We start from the raw sequence: 21,074 nt of genomic DNA, 5'->3' as shown, positions 1-21,074 counted from the left end.
CATCCATTATTTATGATATTCATTCCACCTGTGGGTTTCCTGCTGTGACAGGTCAAAATGTCTGCCATTAAAATGTTCAAATATGAATTACAACATTATCACTTGCATGACCCTCTAGATATTCTGCATTACTTTGGCGCCACTTTGTGGTTAATTACTGTATGACAACTGCATTTATACACGCTTTGGGAAGAATGTAGTACAAGTCAACATTTGGACACTTTAGGTTCACTTCTGTTGTATCCACAGTAAGTTGACATATTAAGATATAGTCACAATCTGCCTAGATTTCTTTGCTATTGGAATGATGGGTCATGTATGTTTGATCCACCGAATGGACAGTCAGCAATAGAAAATGTTATTTCAATGACTCATGTTTCCAAAATAACTTCTCAGCAGGATGTTAGCAAAAAAAAAGTTAGACACGTTACCATATATACTATACAAAACTATATTCAGTATCATACATACTACTGCATTACCATCCTACTATAGTACATAGCATACTATTGTGAAAGGAAAAACATATCTTTACATCACAGAGGCCTTGAATCACAGTAGTATAATCAGGTCAGCTGAGGCCACTATTTATAAAATGAATAGAAACTCTTAACCTACTTTTAGGACTTTTTTGCATTATTTAAATATATTTACTCTGATTTCGTTTTTATAGAGAATACCTAGGCCATTGTTTTGTGGCGATCTTTGAATTAATACAATCTACTGCCACAAATAAGCTTTTAATCACAGTATCTATTGTTTTCCAGGTGTTTCTAATATGTATACATATTACATCATTATATTTTATATTATATTATATTATATTATATTATATTATATTATATTATATTATATTATATTATATTATATTATATTATATTATAATAAAATGAAATGCCTTTGAAAACAGTGAGATCCGCGGGTTTTGCAATAAGTCCGCCCTATTGGTTCATTCCAGAGGCTTTGGGGAATAAAGTGGAATATGATTGGATGACTAAACCTCATTCAGCGTTTTGATTGGACAGGGCGCGTTTAGGCTCGGTGCTGGTTGGCTAAGTGTACGGGTTGTGGAGTCCGGCAAAGTGTCGAACTGGAGACAGAAGTGAAGAGGAAGTACTTTTTAAAATGGAAATATAACGAATATATAGTAAAACTGATAAGTTAAAGTGTCTACAGGCCGACAGAGGGAGAAGGTGAGACTATACGCAGAGTTTCCTCTTTACTAACAGCCCCGTCGGTTAACGGTAGTAACGTTAGTTAATCCGGGAAGATGAAGGATGAAAGCTACTCCGGCGAACATTCAACATGTTTTCACATTTAACTACTAATAACTTTGCTTTTTAATCACATACTATAACATTTAGACGTCATATCAGTCAGTGCAATAAATAACAGTTTAATAATCAGCAGTCAGTCTCTCGGTGCGTGTGGTTAACGTTAGCTTAAGTGTTGCACTTGACTTCACTGTGGGTTTATCTGCCGCTGGACTGGAAAAGAAAATGCGAACAACGAGACTGAGTTTCATTTATTTAGTTGTTATTGAAGTGGACTGACAGTGTAACAGGTTTCAGATGCAGTTCTGGTCTTTATTTTAGTCAAAATGCCACCGTTTATCATATCCATCCAGGACATCGCGGAAGCTACTAGTGGTCAAGCTCTGCAGATTTAAATGAGACTTCCGGTTATGAAACAAAATAAAAGCCGTATGAACTGTATATAGCGGAATCCTGGAGTAAGTTTAACTTACATTCCGCATGTATTTCTGTCATAAAACGTGGTCAAGGCAGCTTTATGTAACTTATTCTGCTCTATGTTTACTTTTTGCATACAATCGAAATAGGATAATTTCCGGTTTTGTTCTGTGCTTTTGTAGCTTGACAGAACTACGGAAGCCGTACGAGACCAACTGTGTGCCACCGTCCTCCCGATGTTACCACTGCTGTTTATCTAAACAAACAGTTAAACCACCGATAGGTTTCTGCTTTACAATAATAATAATAATCAAAATCATCATCATCATCATAATAAACTTCTCATCACTTTATTTGTAGAAAGCGTCACTTTACAACATGTGTGCAATAACAGAAAACAATTAGACATCATAATGAAACAAAGATAACATAAAGGACATGACTTCACTTTCAGTTTGTTGATACCGTCAGCATGGTAACAGCACAAAGGGTCAAAGTAATATAATAATATACCAGTAAAATGAATAAACTGACAGTCCTTTGAACTTTCTGGTTTTGCTTTCATAGTGTAGTATTACATCCTTGGCTTCCAAGTTAATTGAATAGTTGGTTTGGGTGTCAAAATAATCCCCAATTTTTTTTCCAGAGTCCTGATGTATACTGACATTCATAAAATAGAGGTTTAGCTGTGTCCTCTCCATTTTTTACAAAAAACACATTTGTTATCGATATCCACAAATCTTGAGATAAATTAGTTGGTGGGAAATAGTCTTGCCATTACTACAACCCAACATCTTTATTATCAGCGTTAGTGAACAGGTTGTACGTATGAGGTGTCATTCATCAACACCCAGAGCACCAGAGCAACGTTAGCACAAATAAATAAACAAATGACACTGTCAGAGTTTAAAATGAAAGTTGCGTTTCACACAAAGTGGCTCTCTGTGCAGTACAAGCGGAGCCTGAAAGAGTAAATGCATTTACTAAACATCTGGTAAATGGATAACACAGTTTAAATAAGAAAAGTAGACTGACTGTAATTACCTCCACATTTAGTCATTCAGAATTTTATACCTGAGTTTATGTACTTGTTCAGAAGTGAATACATATCATTTAATAATAATAATAATTTGTTATTGTCATAATTTGTTGTTGTCCCAAATATTGTAATTGTTATATGAATCACAGTGCATCCATGATATTTAACATTACGTCCTTTTCAGCACATTAAAAAAATGTGTTTAGTTGAACAACAGAAAATTGTTGTCTGAAAAGCAACTATTGATAATCAAAGCATCATTTTAGTCATTTTTAAGCAAAAATGCCAAAAAAAAATTGCTTGTTGCAGCTTTGCAAATGTCAAGATATGAAGCTTTTCTGTGTCATACATGATAACAAACTGAACATCTTTATAAAAAAATAATTGTTAGTTGCAGCCCTGATGCTAATGCTCAAGGCTTCATATGTGTGTGCTGTGCGTCTTTTTACCCAGTGTGTACACAGACACAGTGTGTATACCTGTGTGTGTCTGTGTGTTTCCAGCCAGCCATGCCCGCCCAACCTCCTGTGAGGGAGCCGGAGGAGGAGATGGAGGCAGAGGGAGAGTCCCAACTCCCCGAGGCCAACGGAGAGGTGGAGGAGCCCAGAGAGAACGAAGGAGAAGGAAGAGGAGGCGGAGGAGAGGAGACCATGGAGGAGAGTATGGAGGAGAGGGAGAGTGACTCGGAGGAGAGTGATGAGGAAGAAGAAGAGGAGGAGGAAGAGGAGAGTTCAGGTATAAATCTAAGTGTGCTTATAAATTGTTGCCTGATTGTATGAAAGGAAACAAAGAGAAATAAAGATACGGGCTGTTTGTAACTGTTTCGGTCTTTCTCCGGCTGTCCTCTGTGAAGAGATGGATGATGAGGACTGTGAGCGGAGGAGAGGAGAGTGTCTGGATGAGATGTTGGATCTGGAAAAACAATTCCAGGAGCTGAAAGAGAAGTAAGTTGAAACAGGAGGAGTACACGACTACCACCACAACAGTTTTGAAACACTCGTAGTCATGTGAAGCTTCACCGCATGCTCGTAGGTTGTTTCGGGAGCGGCTGAACCAGGTGAAAGTGAAGTTGGATGAAGTGCTGACAGGAAAAGCTGGAGAATACAGAGAACCTCTGGCTGCACTACAGAACAGCATGCAGATACGAACACAAGTGGCTGGTCAGTAAAACACACTTCCTTAAGGAAAGAGGAATATGATGATGTTGGATATTAGGCATCTTAAGTATCTTGATGTTTATCATTTCTGCTTTAGAAGACATAGTTGGACCTCATGTCCTTTGTGTTGATGTGTGTTCTTTCAAATATAAACTAGATTCTTTGGTTAAGAATAATGTACATAGTTGTTGTGACTGATAATGTGCCTCCAACAAGACTAAAAATCCAGATTTGAGATGTTTCACACTAGAAAATCACACTACACAACATTCTGGACTTTGCATGGTCCATGTTTGGACGAAAACATATTTGTTGTTTTGGAAAAATCAGCCTGTATAGTGTTGCTGCCTTTAAAAAAAGATTTTAGTTAGTGAGAAGCAGATGAAAACAAAGAATATTCAAACATCACATAAATAAAAACCTTTCCAAGCAATGAAAAAAGAGAAACCTCATAATAAGTATAATCATATCTCATGATGACTGCCAAATCTTTAATTTTAAATGTGTCCAAGGATTATTTCTGTCTACTAGGTTAACCATTGATTTACTATCTAACATCATCGCCCTGTTGAATACCTGTCTATTTCTTTCCACTTAGCTTCTTTCTTGGAGTCACACAACAATTTTTTTTTTATTTTTTAAATTTATTTGACAGGGATCATTAATCAACATAAACGATAGATATAGATATACTTTATTGATCCCCAAAGAGGAAACTACAATAGTCACCACATGCCAACACATATGACAAGAAGAAAAAACATAAAAACAAAGGCAATCAAAGCCAGGATAGAACCGTTAAAACCATCAGAAAGACGGCACATATGGAAGTAATGTATTTGATAAAAACACAACAAGGCAATAAAATCTCCTTAAAGTGTCAACACAGAGTGAACAAAGAATAGAAAAGACCAAACAGCAGTAATAAATAATCATAAAGGCCACTTAATACTCTTGCATGTCACTGAAAAGCTTCACTGCAGCAGCACAAAGGACCTTCTCAGTCTTTCTGTTGAACATCAGGGGATGAGCAGCCGTCCACTAAAAGAAGTGTCCAATCCACTAACGACACTACTGAACGTGCCAGAGTTAAACTAAAAGGCTCATTTTCATCTGCTTTCTCTGGCAAGAGGCAACCTAAAATGAGAATAGCATGTCTTCTTGTAAAAGTCATGGTACACAACACAATTAATAAGCACAGACTGAAAACAGTACACATCCAACAATCAAACAATGTCTCAACAACACAATAAAGTTAACAACAATACATACTAAGAAGTAGTACGTAGTTCAGTTAACAAATAAAACGTTCAGGAAAAGGAATAACTGAGCCTAATAGAAGTAATCTCTTAGACATGTGAGTGGAAGTTACAGTGTGTGTGTTTCTTCCCCAGCTGCATATAGTGAGAAATCAATTTATACCACTGTGTGAACTGCTGGTTAGTGATATCTACAGGGAGAGTTTGATAACATACTTCTGAAAGTAACCAAGGACACGAAGATCTAAATATACCGACTGTATGTATCGTCTCTCTGTCTTGAACGTCTCCCTCTGTCCACAGGAGTGTACAGAGAGCTGTGTCTGCAGGTGATCAAACACAAGCACGAGTGTGAAGTACAAGGAGCGAAGCAGCACCTGGAGGTAACAAACATACACGCAGTATACTACATACTTACACAGTGTTATTGAACAAAATAACTACAAAACTCTATGTGTGTGTGTGTGTGTGTGTGTGTGTGTGTGTGTGTGTTACAGAGTGAGCGGACATTGCTGCTGGACGCCATGAGGTCAGAACTGCTGGAGAAGATCAGGAGACTGGAGGAGGACAGACAGAATATAGACCTAAACTCAGGTACACACACATACACACACTAAACATCCCTCCTTTGTCTTTATAGTCTAAGAAATAAACCTTAAATCCAAACAGTGAGACAAATTAAATGATAATGTGATATTTTCTCACACCAGAGTGGAGCGATGAGATGAGGAGCAAGAAGTGTAAAAGAAAGAACCTGCTGGGTCGGTCGGACAGGAAGAAGAAAGTAGCTCTGGTTTCAGGTAAAAGCTCATCATCCTTCTTTTATCTTTCTTCATATTTTAACTGTTCTTTGTTTAATTGTATGTTGTAGTTTCTCTCTCTCTCTCGCTCTCTCGCTCTCTCTCTCTCTGTTTTTTTTATTTCTGCCACATGTCTCACATTTTATTCCCGCTGACTGGTAAAATGGAATTTGCTGCTAACAGATGGTTTAATAACACTCCCTCTGTGCAGGACCGTTCATCGTCTACATGCTGAGAGACATCGACATTCTTGAGGACTGGACTGCCATCAAGAAGGTGATAAATCAGTAGCTACGTTTCCATTCCAGCTCCCAAATCTCTCTTGGATTATAACAATATTTTCATTTATTTAATCATTTAAAAACATGTCACAGTTCTGTTTTTATTTATGTGCTTTTCAGGCAAAAGCAGCACTGTCACCACTGAAAAAGAAAGTTGAAAGTAAGTCCGCCTGCACGCACACACGTACAAACACACCAACCTGTGAAGGCTTTGTCTCTAACTCCTCATCAACATTTCATCTTTCAGAGCGGTGATATCAGGAGCATCTTGTTGAAGACTAGCGGCAAAGAAACCAAACACACACACACACACACACACACACATTCCCAGCTGATTCCACCAACATTTGCTGTTTGATGAAATGAAGAATCGGCTGTTAAACCTCAGCAACCAACCACCCTACTGCTTGTTTGTTATCTATTGCTATTTAAAATAAGTTCTTAATGATATGAAAACCATGTATTTATAGAATGATTTATAATGAGTGATTAAAGTTTTAATCTTTTATGACACAAAAGGTTTTTGTCTGAGCGTCTGCTTCTCTTATCTGTTGGCTGTGTGAAACAGAAAGAGCACATATTCTCCTGCTGGTGTTTAGTTTCTATTTTACTACATGTCTGCTACTTGTACTTCATGGCCATGAATCAGCTTATTGTTCAAGCTCACAATATCAAAGTTTTCTCTAATGATTAATGAATAGCTGTGATACTGTTAGTAATATAAGGAGCAAGGTGATTCAGAAACTTACAGGTAAACGAGATAGTTATTATTAACAGAAAAGTGTTCTGCATCATGATTTAAAATATGCTGTAATTAATTATTACTGTAAAACTGCACATAGAAATATTACTGTGATATTTACCAAAGATGATGAGAATGATGGGACTGTCCCATTTGAGTCTTACCAAACTGCTCATTTAGTATTTAAAAAAGAAACAAGGCCTAAAAGAGAAATCACTTCTTTTGGTACCTTTTTATAATAAATGGATAATAAGTCCTCCCATGTGAGGAATATTTCCCTCCCAGCAGAGGGAGACACTGCAGTGGACATAAACAGTGTTGGTATAATTAGCTTGCACCTCATTCTAGCCACCATAATGTGTTTAAATATGGCTCATTACCAGTTATCTTTGTAAGCAACGGTATGACAGAAAACTGTGATATCTTATCAATATACAGTTAATGTGACTAATAATGTGAAATATATGAGCACACTGTTGATCGGTTTTGGTCTCAGGTTCTAATTTCAGTGTATTTAAAACACACCTACTGTTTCTAATCAACCTGCAGATCAGTTACACCGGATGTTTAAAGAGGCACATTATGACTACATCTACACTACAAGAATGGTGTTCACATGTGATAACAGTGTGCGTCCACACTAGTGTTTTCAGGTCATTTTTCTAACAATCTGAATCAGAAAAACTGCTGAATTTCTTTTTCTTCTTTCTTTCTTTTACTTCAGTTGGCAAACAACTGCCAAAATCTGGTACAGACAGCCTGGTTACTCTGCTGAGTCTTAACATTGTTAAACCTCTATTCTGTCCTCTGCTGCTCTCTCTGATCATCTGCACTGACTTTTAATACAGTTACTGTTTACTGTTTGTTCTCATGACATATGTTCTGTCTCTTATTAGGCAACTAAACAAGCATGAAACAGTCATTTGGTTACAGGTCATAAATACTACCTGTTAGTCATCCCTGTGCTGTCACATCAATCAAGTCACTATTTTATTATTGCAAAGACATAAAATCAACAGAAATACAGCTTGCCGTGTGTGTGTGTGTGTATGGTCAAGTTGATCTGAGCTCCTCTTTAAAGAGAACCATATTAGAATTAAAATAATAAGAATACAGAAACTGAATGTAAAAGCAGAGCAGAAGAGAACTAACTGTGAAAGAACATATGTAAACAAACAAAAAATTTGTGATTTCATTTTAAATGTTTATTATCAATTCATTCCTGTTTAGTACAACTTGGATCATATTTTCATAGGTTTGTCCGTCTTTTTGTCAGTTATGATAACATTGTTCTCACTAGCAGCCACATCGATGGAAAGAAGTCCAACAGGGCAAGAAACATCAGCAGTCAGATTTACTTTATAAACTTATTTGGACAAGAAAACAAAGGTGAACAGTTGTTGGCTGTAAATCTCCATCACAGTTCACACACTGACTTTCTGTGCTCTGAACATGTGTGTCTCTTTACAGCTCCTTAACAACTGAAACTCTTCAGGAACATGTGGCAGCAGTTTGGTTTTGCTCATTCAGAGCATCCCTGACTGGCTGGACCATCTCCCACATTGTTCACAGTCGCATGGTTTCTCTCCTGTGTGAATTCTCTGGTGCATCCCGAGACGCACGTTCTCACTGTAGCTCTTCCAGCAGAACTCACGCTGGTACGGTTCCTAGAAAGCTTTTGTCACACAGGTTGCATTGGTTTGGTTTCCTTCCTGTGTGTCTGCAGGCGAGACAGCTGGTCGACGCTCTTCTTGCTCTGGCTGCAGTGGTAGGGTTTCTCCCCGTGTAGATGCGCTGAGACACTTTAAAGTAGGATACTGTGGTGAAACTCTTGCCACACTGGTTACAGTGAAAGGGTTTCTTAGCTGGTGTGTCCTTGGGTGCTGAGCGCAGCTGAAACTCTCCCCACAATGCTCACACTGGTACGGCTTCTTCACTGTGTGAGCAGGACCAGGATCTGAGGATAGAAAGAGGACAAAATATTCACCTTAGAGCATCTTCTGATGACCAGACGCACACATTTTCTTTAAACCAAATCAACAGATCAATAAATGCGAGACAATAAATTATCATTAGTCATGACTGAGAGTGAAAAAAGACAATACAAGAACTTTCAACTAAAGCTGTTTTACATTTAAGTGGAAAAGTTTTTATACTCTTATTGTCAAGAAGTCCCCATCCAGGAGTCACATGATCGCACCTGAAGCAAAGAGGACACAAGTATTCCTGCCAGGAAAGGAACCGCCCACCCTCGGGTGTGATCACTTCACGCTGATGGGAGGTGATATATATACTGCCTTCCTCCCTCTGTTCTGTCTTTTTGACCTCAGCCATGTTGTGTGCATCCTGTAAGTGAATTTCCTCCTTAAACATTTGCTTTACCTTTATTGCACACAATTTCTATTGAAATTTGATTTAATGTTAGTAATTGTTGTTCTCTCTTTGTAGAGCTTAAACCACACTCACATTGAAAAGGAAATCCACAAAGAAATGAAAATAAAATGAAAGTGTTCTGCACTGTTTCCCGGGAGTTTGCTTCATCTTTCTGCCACAAGTCTCTCGCAGTCACTTCAGCTACCCAAAGGTTTAAAAACTAAATAGTTATTATTAAGAAGAAAAAAAAAGAGTACTGTTCAGGGATCTTCTAATTGAGTAATTTTCAAGATAATATACAAAGCAAGTTTTGGACGCACTGACTGTATTATGAAATGTTCCTTGTTTGGCATCAAAATGTAACTTACAGATTGTCTTGGTGGTTTACTGTCATTATATTTGAAATGTTCAGTGCAAAACGATATAAAACTGTGACTCTGTGCTTTGGCTCACAGGAGGAGGACGGGCTCCTGCTGTCCTCCGCAGGGCGGGATCTCTGCATCAATTTAATGTACTTCATTTTTTTTCATGATAATCTATGATTGGCCAAGACACGTAAAATGACGCTCCAAGGGAGGATGTCCTCTCTAACCAATCAACAACCAGAATGCAATATTGACATCGCATTGGTCCAATGATAGTTTCCAGATTTCATCTTCAATTCTCTCCATCGTAAAGCAGAGTAGCAGCAGTAGATAACGAGCAGTAGATAGCTCCTTGCGTTAGCCAACGCTACAGTTAGCTTGTTGTAGCAGCCTGAAGGACTCTTTACACATCCATGGAGGACTGTTAAGGACTGTTGTTAAGCTAACGGGACAATAGATCTGGACGCCGGGGAGGCTGGAGAGAGAAGCAACCGGAGAAACAACCAGGAGAGTTAGCTTGTTCGTCATTGTTGCTAATGATATCAGACTGGTTAAGCAGCAGCCACAAAGTTCTGTTAACTAACAAACAAGATGACTAACAGCTACAAATGGATGTTATGACATGAATACTTCATCTCTATGAAAGAAAGAAGACATCAAATAACGTGAGTCAGATACAGCTTCTCTCTCTGTCTCTTTGGTCGCTAACTTCATCTCTGATGGTTAAATGTCTCTGTGGCTGTTGTGTGAATTTATCTCCTTAACAAGAATGCAGCAGAGATCATATAATGTGCTGTGGGTAGTTTGCTTGTTGAAGTTACAGTGAGCTGTCTGGACTCATCCATTCATTTGGAATTGATCCAGTTTTTAATCACCTGTTGATGTTGTGTGATTAGTGAAGGAGGTCTGGCTGCTTGTTGTGACAATTTCTTCCGTTGGTTTTTAAACTGAGTCGTATATTTAGTAATAAGCCTAAAGTAACTAGAATAATAAGTGTTAACATGTCAGCTTTGTAGACTATATGTTGAATGTTGTGTATATAGATAAGAGTGTGTAAGTCATGTATTTGATACATGCATTAATACTTTTTTAGATCTGTGAATGTTTTTAGTGTTCAATCTTTCTAGTATTCACCACTGATCTGAACCTGTATCACATTATAAGCGTTGTGGTACTTTATATATTTCTGTACACTCAGAAAATACACAGGAAAGACATGTAAATCATGTGATATGTTGTCTGTTTTTGATTAGAACATAAATCTGTTGTCACAATAGAACAATACTATAAATTTGAATCTTTGACTTTGAGACCTGGTGTGGGAGCCCTCATTTGTTACAGCACTGTTTGAGTATGACAGCTAACAAAAGTCTGGAGATGATTGTATTTCAGTTGAAATCACAAAATAGGACAAGCTGTTTTCCTCTTGTGATCTCAAAGGCACTGGTGTATTTTTATAACATATTAGTCCACATTCTTAAAGGATTTTTATTTATTTTAATCCATTTTGGTACCTGGAGTTGGATTTTTTTTGTCCACACTCTACACATGGACATATTTTTTTCTCCTCAAAATGACTTCTCCCCCCTCAAGGAGCACCAGTAGAAGAGGAAGCACCCTTTGTTTTTATCCTTATATTAATTATTATATTCTTATAATACATCCATGGTTATTATCACTCTTTTACACACTATCCTCACAGGAACAATTACAAACATACTTTACATAAAGTGAAAGTAGAAGTGAGGAAATAAAGCTAATGAAGAGGTGAAATATATGCTTGGGAATTGCAAGAGACATAAGGAGACAAGAGTTTATTTGGAACATGTTTATTTGACATGAAAAGCGAGAGAGAGGAGAGGAATCAAATTCATGTGCTTATTCACATGTGTATCTGTTTCACATAGCAGCAAGAGGAACAAGAAAGAGCTGTAAATATTGATAAAGTGCTTTTCTCTTCCATGTTTTTATTCCCTCGCTTGCTTTTCCCTTCTCTCAACACCCTGACAACACACACACACACACAGTTTTGTTTTTTCTGGCTTCTGTGTATCGTTTTTCTTCAGAAAAAGACTTCAAAAAAAGTCCTTTTCAACTAAATGTTAAAATAAATGTTCTATCTTATCTCCTCCTCACCCTCACTTTCATCCTCTCTCATGGGTACCAATCACTCAGGATCTCAACGGGAGCCTGCGTAACAGTTCATGACATGGGTACATAGGATGCTGCTCCCCCTCTTTCTCATCACTATCCCTCCTCCTCCTCCTCCTCCTCTTCCTCCTCATTTCCTCACAGCTGCTTGCTGAGTTTACGCGCCTGCCTCTCCCGGGCTTCGAAGGCGGCTTTGGTGTCCAACAGCTCCTCCAGCTGCCGGCGGATCCGGGCCATGTCGAGCTGGGTGGCCTCGCACTGCTCCCTCAGGGCGGCCGACTCCACCCTCAGCTGCGTGGCGGCCAGGGAGAGCTGCTCGCTGCGTTCGCGGCACTGCATCTGCATCCTCTTGGCGTCGCTCAGGAGGGACTCCACGCTCACCGCCACTGACTCAAACTGGTCTTGAGACATGTTCTGAACAGAGACAGAAGGGGTGGATGGAGCCGGATGAGACACAACGATTTGGCTCGAGGACATTTAAGCAGACAGATGCTTGAAAATAAAGCTACCTAACATATGTTTGTCCAGTTGAAGGGCTTTCTATGATTTCAATTTGAGATTTAAGGACTGTGTTCTCTCTTTTATGGTTTTATTGCTGCCTGATTTGGCAGTAAACTAGAGCTCTCCTGCCAGAAATACAGATAAAGTGAATTGGTAGCAGACGTCCAGCACAGATCAACAGGTTTAAAACAGAACATTTGGTCTGTGGGGAGTGAAGTAGCTTAAAGAGGCTTATCATGGCTTAGCTCAGTCTACAGTGTCCACTGCTCTTCTCTGTGTTTCACTTTTATCCCCATCCTACCGCCTGTATCTCTATATCTGATGCAGTTTTTCAAGCTCTACTCTGCTTCTTTTTGTCTTTCAGACACATTTATGTCCACACAGGTTGTTTTTTTTATAATCAGTAGCCCAGTAATGACCAGCCAAGCAAAGTGTGAGAAAGTCTTACCATAGATTCCAGAGTCAAATCTATCACAAGCTTTTTGGTCGTCTTCTGAGACGCAAGTTTTAAACAGTCTTCAGTGTTCTCCAGAGTGCTCTTTCCTCTTTGTTGTCCTTTACAGAGTTCCTGTAAAAAAAGCACACAGTAACTGCAGGTAACAGTTCTACCTCAGGTATAGATGTAGTTAAACTGGCTCTTGCAAGCTGACTTACAGTTTTTCCTCTAAAATGCTTTATTTCTGTCCGTCCCCATCCGTCTCCTTCTTCCTAGTCCCGTCACTCCTTCCTTTCTCTCGCCAGTGAACATTATCTTTTACCTCAGGGCGCAAGCCAGGTCACTTAATCCACAGAGATTAGACAGTTCAGGAAAGAGAGTAGTCGTGTTGTAATGGCAGCATTAAGCTCATTCCTTCTATTTTGATCTGTCAGGGAACTGCTAGTATTTAATTCAGTCATGCTTCATTCCCCTTCAAATACACATTAACAAATGCTGATATTTTACCGGTGGCCAAGTAAGGAATTCACATCGTCGTGTTTTAATACAGGATAGACTTTAAAATGTATGTTTTATAATGTGAATTTTGAATAATAATGATAATGTAATGATGAGGTCTGAATTAATGTTTGGGATCATTCAAGTGGATGAAATAGGTCAATATCTTAACAGGTGTGATGAAACTGATTAGTCTGATTCAATAGTGAAAATCAAAGCCAGTCAGCGGTCTGTTGGGTTTAACTGTCTAGAAGAAAATGAATTAAATTTGCTCCTGTTAGTTTTGTGAGTCTATAACAGAAACACTCTTCTGATGGAAGGGAAGAGGTACGTATACTACATACATGTTTTGGGCACAATGTGCTGTTTTGGCTTAAATTACTGCTGTTTATTACTCGGTGGGATGGCACTTTATTTATGTTCATATGATGCAGAATAAAGACCGCCAGGAGTTTTAGTTGTATGTGACATTGGGCTTCAAAAAAATAACCCCTCAGGACCAGTGTCCTTAAAGTCTGTAGAGGTCACTGGCTCAATCAGTCATTACATAACTTCACAGCCACAATAATAAGATTATGGAGTGTCACACACCATACAGGTTTCATCTTTGTAAATGTAAGTTAAACCACAGTGAACTGACATGAGAAAATACTACATTTAACACATAAAACAGGCACTTGCAGTACAGTACAAATGTATCTCTAATACAAGTGAGAGTCTTCACTTCAACCAGCAGAGGGAGACACAGGTCAACATATCTACTAGCATGTCTCCATGACCTGTGAGGGACATGAGCAATGAACAAGTTTGGGTCATTTTGTTCAAACTCTTTGGTTTATTGTTTTCAAAAGGCAGCACACCATGTGCTCAGTAGCAACACAACAAACAGTCATGTGGTTGAGATGTTGACATGTACCCATTTGAAGTTCATACACTCATAATGCTCAACCGGCACTACAGATCAGATGTTTCAACATTTAGTCAGCAGGTCTGAGTGAACCTGGACTGGATATCAGATGTTAGGGTGGGATCACATACTGTATATCATGCCTAAAATTAAACATCCATTTAAATGATTTGTAATTTAATGTGACATAATGTTTTTCTTGTTGTTTCAATCTGTAGCAGATGTTTCCTCAAGCAGGAGTGTTGTTCACATGTTGAGACTCAACTACTCAACATTAAATCACATTTTAAAGATGGGTGAACTTTGGCCTCAATGTCAAATGCATCATAAATAAAGAATAAAAGACAACGTACAGAAAGAAAACTGGAGTAGAAACTCACAATACCACCTTTCAGGAGGGTTTTTTTTGTGTTTTTTTAACTTTAAGCCGTTTAGTTTTGACATTTTACAAGAGTGACGTTAATAATTTGTAAAATAGTTGTGTTTTACACATAGGAAACATCGTCATCTGCCAGTCACATCAAACATACAAAATCTGAGCACAATGATGACATGTAAAACGAATGCCTCCAATTAATATGTTAATATGTTGGTTATGTAAACATACTCAGAAACAGAAACAGTGGGAACGAACAAATACACACTCACTGTGTGATTCAGTAGTCAGACATTTGGAATGGCTTTGGTTAGTGAGATGTGGGAAACGGGTAAATCAACATGTCAACAGGTAAATCTTATGAATATGAGGTCAAACTGTCAGGCTGACACAGCTTCTGCACAGTTTTTGCTTTTTATTGGGGTCTTTGTGCCTGACGAGGTGGCCGAGTGGTTAAGGCGATGGACTGCTAATCCATTGTGCTCTGCACGCGTGGGTTCGAATCCCATCCTCGTCGAGGGGAAATGCTTCTATTGTATCTATTTGCCGTAACACCCTAAAACAAACAAAGTCAATCGCAAATTACTGTGATTGGTATTGTCAGAAAATGTGTAATTATGCACTGGAATACCAGAAATACAATACATCTATGTGTATGTGTATTTACCCTTTTTCCACATCTACTCCCACATAATCATTTTGTGCTACTTTATGTGTTTTTGTAACTTCCTCTGTGACCCCTCCTCACTGTGGTCTTGGAGGACGGTTGAAAAATGGCTCCGTCTCTGCGGCCGTCACTCCCGGATCGCCGAAAAGCCCTCCGGCCGGCCCGCCGTAGTCTCCGAGCACTCCCGCGATCAGCTTCGACCCTGTACTCTGACGCCTCTGAATGACCACCAGAACCCCGATGATGAGCCAGAAGAAGAAGTTGACCCACACGGCCGTCTGCCAGGAATTCAGCGAGTAGTCAACACATGAAACACATCGAGGGCCTTTCATCTGTGAATCTATCTATCTAGTTAGTGATGGACACACCCTCTACATATACAGTACGCTCCTTGTTTTAAAGAGGATTTCTTGACTAAATGATGATGTATAGCAGCACTAATGATTCTTTATAGCTATTTAAAGAGTTAAAAGTAACACCGTATGAATCAGTTGCTCTACATAGCAGCTGTGTACAAATCATTCACACACATCTTGTAAAAAACTTACTATTCGCTTTCCTCTTAAAAACTCTGATTCTTGCGAATGTTAGGAAATGTTTTTAATTATTAAACTGGATATGTAGTTAACTGTATATGTGTATTTCATTTAATTTGCTAATTAAGTCTGAGATGAGTATATGAATAAGAGAAATGCTAGATCCCTGGGAGACCTGGGTGCTCATGTGGCCAATGTGATTCTAGACATAAAATAATACAATAAAAAACTGAATGAATGTTATACTGACCTCTGCTTTGTGTAGACTGTTGTAGAACCTTCCTCCTTTAAGTGGACTGACCCACTTTCTAGTCTGGGCGTCTTCACATCTTGAGAGACAGAAATAGATTTGCATGTAAGACACTTGGAAGAAAACAGATAATTAAGTTTCATGTCCTGTAGGTGTTAACAGTAGCTAACAAACAAGACGTATTATTTTAGCTGCCAAAATCCCTTCAAAACCATCATAAAATATTCAACACATCCACTCAGATTCGCACGTTGTACAGTAAGTGCTCCGTGGGTGATGGATTTGTCTTTAATCTAATGGTGTTTAATGGTCATTGAGTGTGCAGCTAATTTCTCAGTAGATGAGGCGTGACAAGCGACAGTTTGCATAAATAACATCAAGGTCAGCGGAGCTTAAAACAAGCAAATACAGATAATAAATGCAGAACTGATGCTGGCGTTTTCCCTCTCTTTTAAGTTTTGAATGTCAGTATATTATTATTTAGGTTGAAACTTTGCAAAATGAAAAGATTTCTGTGGTTATTTGAGTTGTTTGCAGGCTGCGTAGTGTTGATAACATTTTAAAGAAGAAAAAGGAGATGTTAAAAGATGCCATGAAACCAGTGTAACATGACTACAGGCGCAAAAATAACTGACATCTGCTTTCAAAAACTTCAAAGTTAAGATGAAATCAGAATCAAAACACTGAAGTAAAGCTGACTGGGTTTTAAATGTCACTTTTAGTTTCATTTATGAGTTGTTTGTGGAAGGTTTTCGTGACTTGCGGATGCGTCTGTGTCACCTGGTGATGTTGGGAACGGTTTGTATAACCGAGGTGCAGAGCGAGTCGCGTCCGATCTTCAGCATGCACCCCGTGATGAGCAGGAAGAACAGGAAGACTCCGCACACAGCCACGATCATGTTCATCCACACGCGCTCCCTGCGGAGAGAGAGAGCGAGGTTAGAATAAACAGAAGGAGCGTGAGAACGACTGTTACACGCTGAGTTTTTATGAAGTGAGGGGAAAAAAAAGATATAAAAAGTAATTACATGTTATTTAAACCTCTGACCTATCGAGGAAATGACGTCAAACTGTATGAAACAGTTTTTATTGTTGAGAGTTTGGCTGGTTGTGGCTCTTAAGACAGGTATATCTGGAAAGCTTTTTGTGCGCCTGCATGTTTTTGTAATAAAATCCTATCACACATCTCTGTGTTGGCTGAAATGAGAAGGGAAGATACTGTGCAGGATACGGGTATCAGCTTCAAACCATCATATTATGCATTATTGCTTCCCTATTTTGAGAGGAAACATTGATAGAGACTAAACACAAAATATCAGCCTTTATCAGTTTTAATTTCCCTGCGTGTGATCAGTAAAGTGGATCTTTTCTTACTTTTAATCCAAAAATTAGCCCTCATATGTTGACATCTGATACATCCCAGTTGAATATTTACATTCAGGTTGTCTACAAGCTGTATAAAACTGGCTTCCACATGGCTGACCAGTAGTAAAATTCAAGAATAAGATGAGGAAAGGCCTGTGTTGGCAGCTACATTTTGTTCTCCGACTCAAACCTTTGTCAGCCAGCGCCTAAAAACACTGATAGTAGCTGTAAACAAAAGCTGCTGCCAATTTTAGTGATATGGCAAATATCAGCTGTACAATAGAACAATTGAAAATAAAAACGACAACAGAGCAGTCGGCCATAACCGCCAATAAGACTGAAGAACACACACACAATTATTTAATGATTAACACAAACTCAACAGACATCACCTTCTGATTTCCCCGTCGATGCAGAATGTGTACATCCAGTACAGTGACAGTGAGAAACACACCACTGCCACCATGACTGATATGGCCGACACAAAGTAACACAGAGACGATGAGCTGGATGACTGCACTCCGATGGCGCCTGCTGTTGCATTGTAGCTGACAAGTCCATACAGCATACACAGACCTCCAAAATTACCCTGAGAGAGACAGACAGAAAGAGAAATTACCAAAAAAAAAAGAAAGGACATTTGTAATCTGAGGTGCTTCCCGGTGTATTGTTTCAATTTTGTTATGTAGTCTCAATTACTTTCCTTGTTGTAACATTGTTGGCACCGCAACCACAAAACAGAAGATTTCACTGAGAAAACACACATATACAGTCATGTTTCCATCACTTCAGAGGACATTTGACTTACATTCATTTCCTGGAGACATATTCTAACCTTAACCATAACTACCACATGCCTAACTCTAACCCTTAAACTAACCTTAACATAACCCTAAACTAACCTTAACGTTACCCTAAACTTACCTTAACTTTAAACCAAGTCTTCACCTTAAAATGAATGATTTACATTAAGAGGACTTAGTTTTTGTCCCCATAACATGAGGAATACCTGATACACACACACACACATACACACACACGCACACACACACACACAACCTGCAGCATCTGACTTTCATAAAGAGGCGGGGAGAATAATTAGGCACGAGGACCAACTGGTCACATGAGCACCATCTGAACACATGACTCAGTTATTAGGCTACCCGCGCGCGCGCGCGCGCACACACATCCACACGCGCGCATTTTCACACGTTCACACATTCCCCTGATTAGTTAAGAGGAGAAAGTTATGTTAAAAAGGATTTTAAGCCGCAAGATAAATGTTATTCTCCACAGTGTCTTTATGTCAACGCGTATAATGAGTGCAGCTAATGAAGAGGAATGAGACGACTAGTGACCACACTGCGCCTTGTTATGTTCCTTATATGGTCCTATAAGGGTTCTATAGGCTGTATAGTGGATGATGGAGGGAAAGTGCTACTGTGTTATACACTAAATTGTGACGTATAGCCAAAAAACAAAGATAAAGACAAAGAAATCCACATGTGGACTCTGTAACACTGATAGTCTTTGCGGGAAATCGTAAGAAAGTGAAAGCGCAACATCAATAAGTGGTAACATCTATATGCGACTGTATGAAACAATGATTTTAGATGTGCCAAAGTGTAGAAAAGCCACAAAAAGTAGTTTAAACAGCCCACTATAACTCTCATTTCAATATAATTCAACACAAAGGGTGCCACAAACATATGGGGAAGCCTTTTGCTTTTTCACACACGCACTAAAAAAGTGAGTCCACCCGGAAGAGGATGGAGATGATAGAAGCTTATAGTTCAGACTAATTTGTTTGTTTGTTTGTTTGTTTGTTTGTGAGTAAAGTCACCTGGACAATGGTGATGGACGCGGCGGTAACGATCCCGCAGACGAAACAGCTGGCGTACAGACCCAACTCCAGCAGCAGCAGCCCCGTCAGCGCCATCATCCAGCAGCCCGGTCCCCGTCTGCGCGTAAAAGGTGACCACAATGAGATACAAGGCTTCCGCTAAGTTGTTTCACAATCATTTCCGAAACTGAAGAGCCTATTCGCTGCAGCGTTAATTGAGTTGGTGCTTAATTAAAACAGGTTAATGAATAGTTATTGAGGAATACCTTGTAGACAAGACGAGTGGCAGGTTCAGCTGGATAAATCTATATAATCAACAATATTTATTTCAATAAAACAGAACATAAGTCTATACAGGCTAGTAGGCTACATGTTTCATTTAGAGCTTCACTGACTGTAGCTGGTATTTTAGTCAAAGCTTTTCATTTTCCACTGCGTAATCCTTTAGGAGGGAACTAACCAGGATCATTTCTAAGGAAGAAATAATCCAAATTCAGGAAAAACCTGCTGACACACCTATGTTGAAAAAGACAAAACCATTATGATCCCCACAACAGTCAACTCACCTGCCTCTTCTTTATGCAATGTGACAAATGCCACGCTGAGATTTTAAAGGTTAAAATGTTTGATTTCCGGCTGTTCCTGCTGGACTTCACTCAGCTCTCAGTCATAGTCCAGCTGTGACTCCTTCCAGTTTTAAGAATCAACTCTGCTTTTCTTGAGCTCCACCAGATATGCACGTCCGCTTATAAATGCGTAGAAATAGTTTATTTGTCACAGTGACGGGTGGATACACTGAAACACTGGATGTCATACAGACCGATTTTCCTCGGGTCAGAGGCTGGTTTCAGCTGGATAACCCAGAAAGATAAACTAATAGCTGTGAGAAGCAGCGAGAGGGGGACTGGAAGGTGAATCAGCTTTTTATTTAATAAAGTTCACAGTAAAAGTGATGCTCATCAGGAGGTATTGACTGCAAAATTCATATTTATTTCTTAAAAAAGGGTATCACATGTAGTTTGTGTGTTATCCTCCATGCAGCAGATTATCAGGTGGCCAGTGTGTGTGTGTGTGTGTGTGTGTGTGTGTGTGTGTGTGTGTGTGTGTGTGTGTGTGTGTGTGTGTGTGTTGGATGGCTGCAAATGGTATTTCCTTCCCAGAATGCCTAATCAAACCTTGTGACTTATGTCATATGATCATGCTATTCTGAAATATATGTAACACAATTTTCAAGTCTGTTAAATTCACGTATGTGGTGGAAATGATTTTACTCATTCTTGATACACATCCATCCCCGCTGGGAATGTGTTACATCATTCAATTTTTGATATAGATTTAATTTCAATAAAATAAATAGGTATTTAGTTGTTTTTATGATTTGTCATATGATAAAAGGTCCTAAAATTTTAATGGAGTTACTACATTGTTGAGTTTCCCTTCATAACTAATCAGTGAGCCTCAATAGAGCTTGTTAAGTTAACATGCAAACTTTAAGTCAAAGATGTGTCAGCTATGAATGAGAGCACCGCTGATTGCTTCATATGTTTGATAGAGAGGTGCAGAAAATATATGTGAAATTGTTGAACATTCACACAATTTGAAAGGCAAAAATACATAGAAATATATGTGCAAAAACGTCCATGAAAGATAAAAGTTAGGAGAGGAAAACATGGGAAGTAGGTGAGGTAAGATTAGAGAAACAAGAAGCTTTTGGTAACAAAGATGCATGCAGCAGACTAAAAGGATGGAGAGATACATCAACCACGTCTAAATTTCACCTTTGAAAGGTGTAAAATCTATGAAAACTGTGAGTTTTGAAACTGAAGTTGGGTGAAGC

The 21,074-nt window shown here is 38.8% G+C and overlaps 2 protein-coding genes and 1 non-coding gene across 6 annotated transcripts; 2 read left to right on the top strand and 1 right to left on the bottom strand.

The window, feature by feature from the left end:
• The first annotated feature begins 1,045 nt into the window (after window positions 1-1,045).
• Window positions 1,046-6,745, top strand: brms1 (BRMS1 transcriptional repressor and anoikis regulator). Its single transcript, XM_044340521.1, has 10 exons — window positions 1,046-1,193; window positions 3,234-3,465; window positions 3,584-3,674; window positions 3,763-3,890; window positions 5,450-5,529; window positions 5,644-5,740; window positions 5,857-5,946; window positions 6,158-6,222; window positions 6,348-6,387; window positions 6,475-6,745. The coding sequence occupies exons 2-10, from the start codon at window positions 3,240-3,242 to the stop codon at window positions 6,480-6,482; spliced, it is 825 nt and encodes a 274-aa protein (XP_044196456.1). The 5' UTR covers window positions 1,046-1,193; window positions 3,234-3,239; the 3' UTR covers window positions 6,483-6,745.
• A 4,775-nt stretch (window positions 6,746-11,520) lies between these two features.
• tmem179ba (transmembrane protein 179Ba) lies at window positions 11,521-19,990 on the bottom strand. Of its 4 annotated transcripts, XR_006400204.1 has the most exons (9): window positions 19,804-19,990; window positions 19,238-19,355; window positions 17,787-17,983; window positions 16,810-16,947; window positions 16,030-16,108; window positions 15,325-15,521; window positions 13,014-15,132; window positions 12,808-12,927; window positions 11,521-12,272 (listed from the first exon to the last, which is right to left on the bottom strand). XR_006400204.1 is itself a non-coding variant. In XM_044341865.1 (7 exons), the coding sequence occupies exons 2-7, from the start codon at window positions 19,334-19,336 to the stop codon at window positions 15,030-15,032; spliced, it is 813 nt and encodes a 270-aa protein (XP_044197800.1). In that variant the 5' UTR covers window positions 19,337-19,355; window positions 19,804-19,990; the 3' UTR covers window positions 11,521-15,029. The 4 variants fall into 4 exon arrangements, 1 of the variants encoding a protein (XP_044197800.1); XR_006400202.1 differs by having other exon boundaries at window positions 11,521-12,927; XM_044341865.1 differs by having other exon boundaries at window positions 11,521-15,132.
• Window positions 15,012-15,093, top strand: trnas-gcu. The gene has a single exon. It is a non-coding gene; the product is annotated as a tRNA-Ser (tRNA).
• Window positions 19,991-21,074: the final 1,084 nt, after the last annotated feature.

This window comes from Thunnus albacares, chromosome 22 (genome assembly GCF_914725855.1).
Source record: "Thunnus albacares chromosome 22, fThuAlb1.1, whole genome shotgun sequence".
In the NCBI taxonomy this organism is placed as follows: domain Eukaryota; kingdom Metazoa; phylum Chordata; class Actinopteri; order Scombriformes; family Scombridae; genus Thunnus; species Thunnus albacares.
Note: the sequence above shows the minus strand (reverse complement) of the source record. Positions and strands in the feature narration are given on the sequence as shown.

What these genes read in the sequence shown, in the direction of transcription:
- brms1 (XM_044340521.1), top strand. Translation starts at nt 3,240, where the DNA reads ATGCCCGCCCAACCTCCTGTGAGGGAGCCGGAGGAGGAGATGGAGGCA. An exon ending in GGAGGAAGAGGAGAGTTCAG is followed by an intron (nt 3,466 to 3,583) that starts GTATAAATCTAA and finishes TCCTCTGTGAAG; the next exon opens with AGATGGATGATGAGGACTGT. An exon ending in GAAAGTAGCTCTGGTTTCAG is followed by an intron (nt 5,947 to 6,157) that starts GTAAAAGCTCAT and finishes CCCTCTGTGCAG; the next exon opens with GACCGTTCATCGTCTACATG.
- tmem179ba (XM_044341865.1), bottom strand. Translation starts at nt 19,336, where the DNA reads ATGATGGCGCTGACGGGGCTGCTGCTGCTGGAGTTGGGTCTGTACGCC. An exon ending in CGTCCATCACCATTGTCCAG is followed by an intron (nt 17,984 to 19,237) that starts GTGACTTTACTC and finishes TGTCTCTCTCAG; the next exon opens with GGTAATTTTGGAGGTCTGTG. An exon ending in ACAGTCTACACAAAGCAGAG is followed by an intron (nt 15,522 to 16,029) that starts GTCAGTATAACA and finishes AATTCCTGGCAG; the next exon opens with ACGGCCGTGTGGGTCAACTT.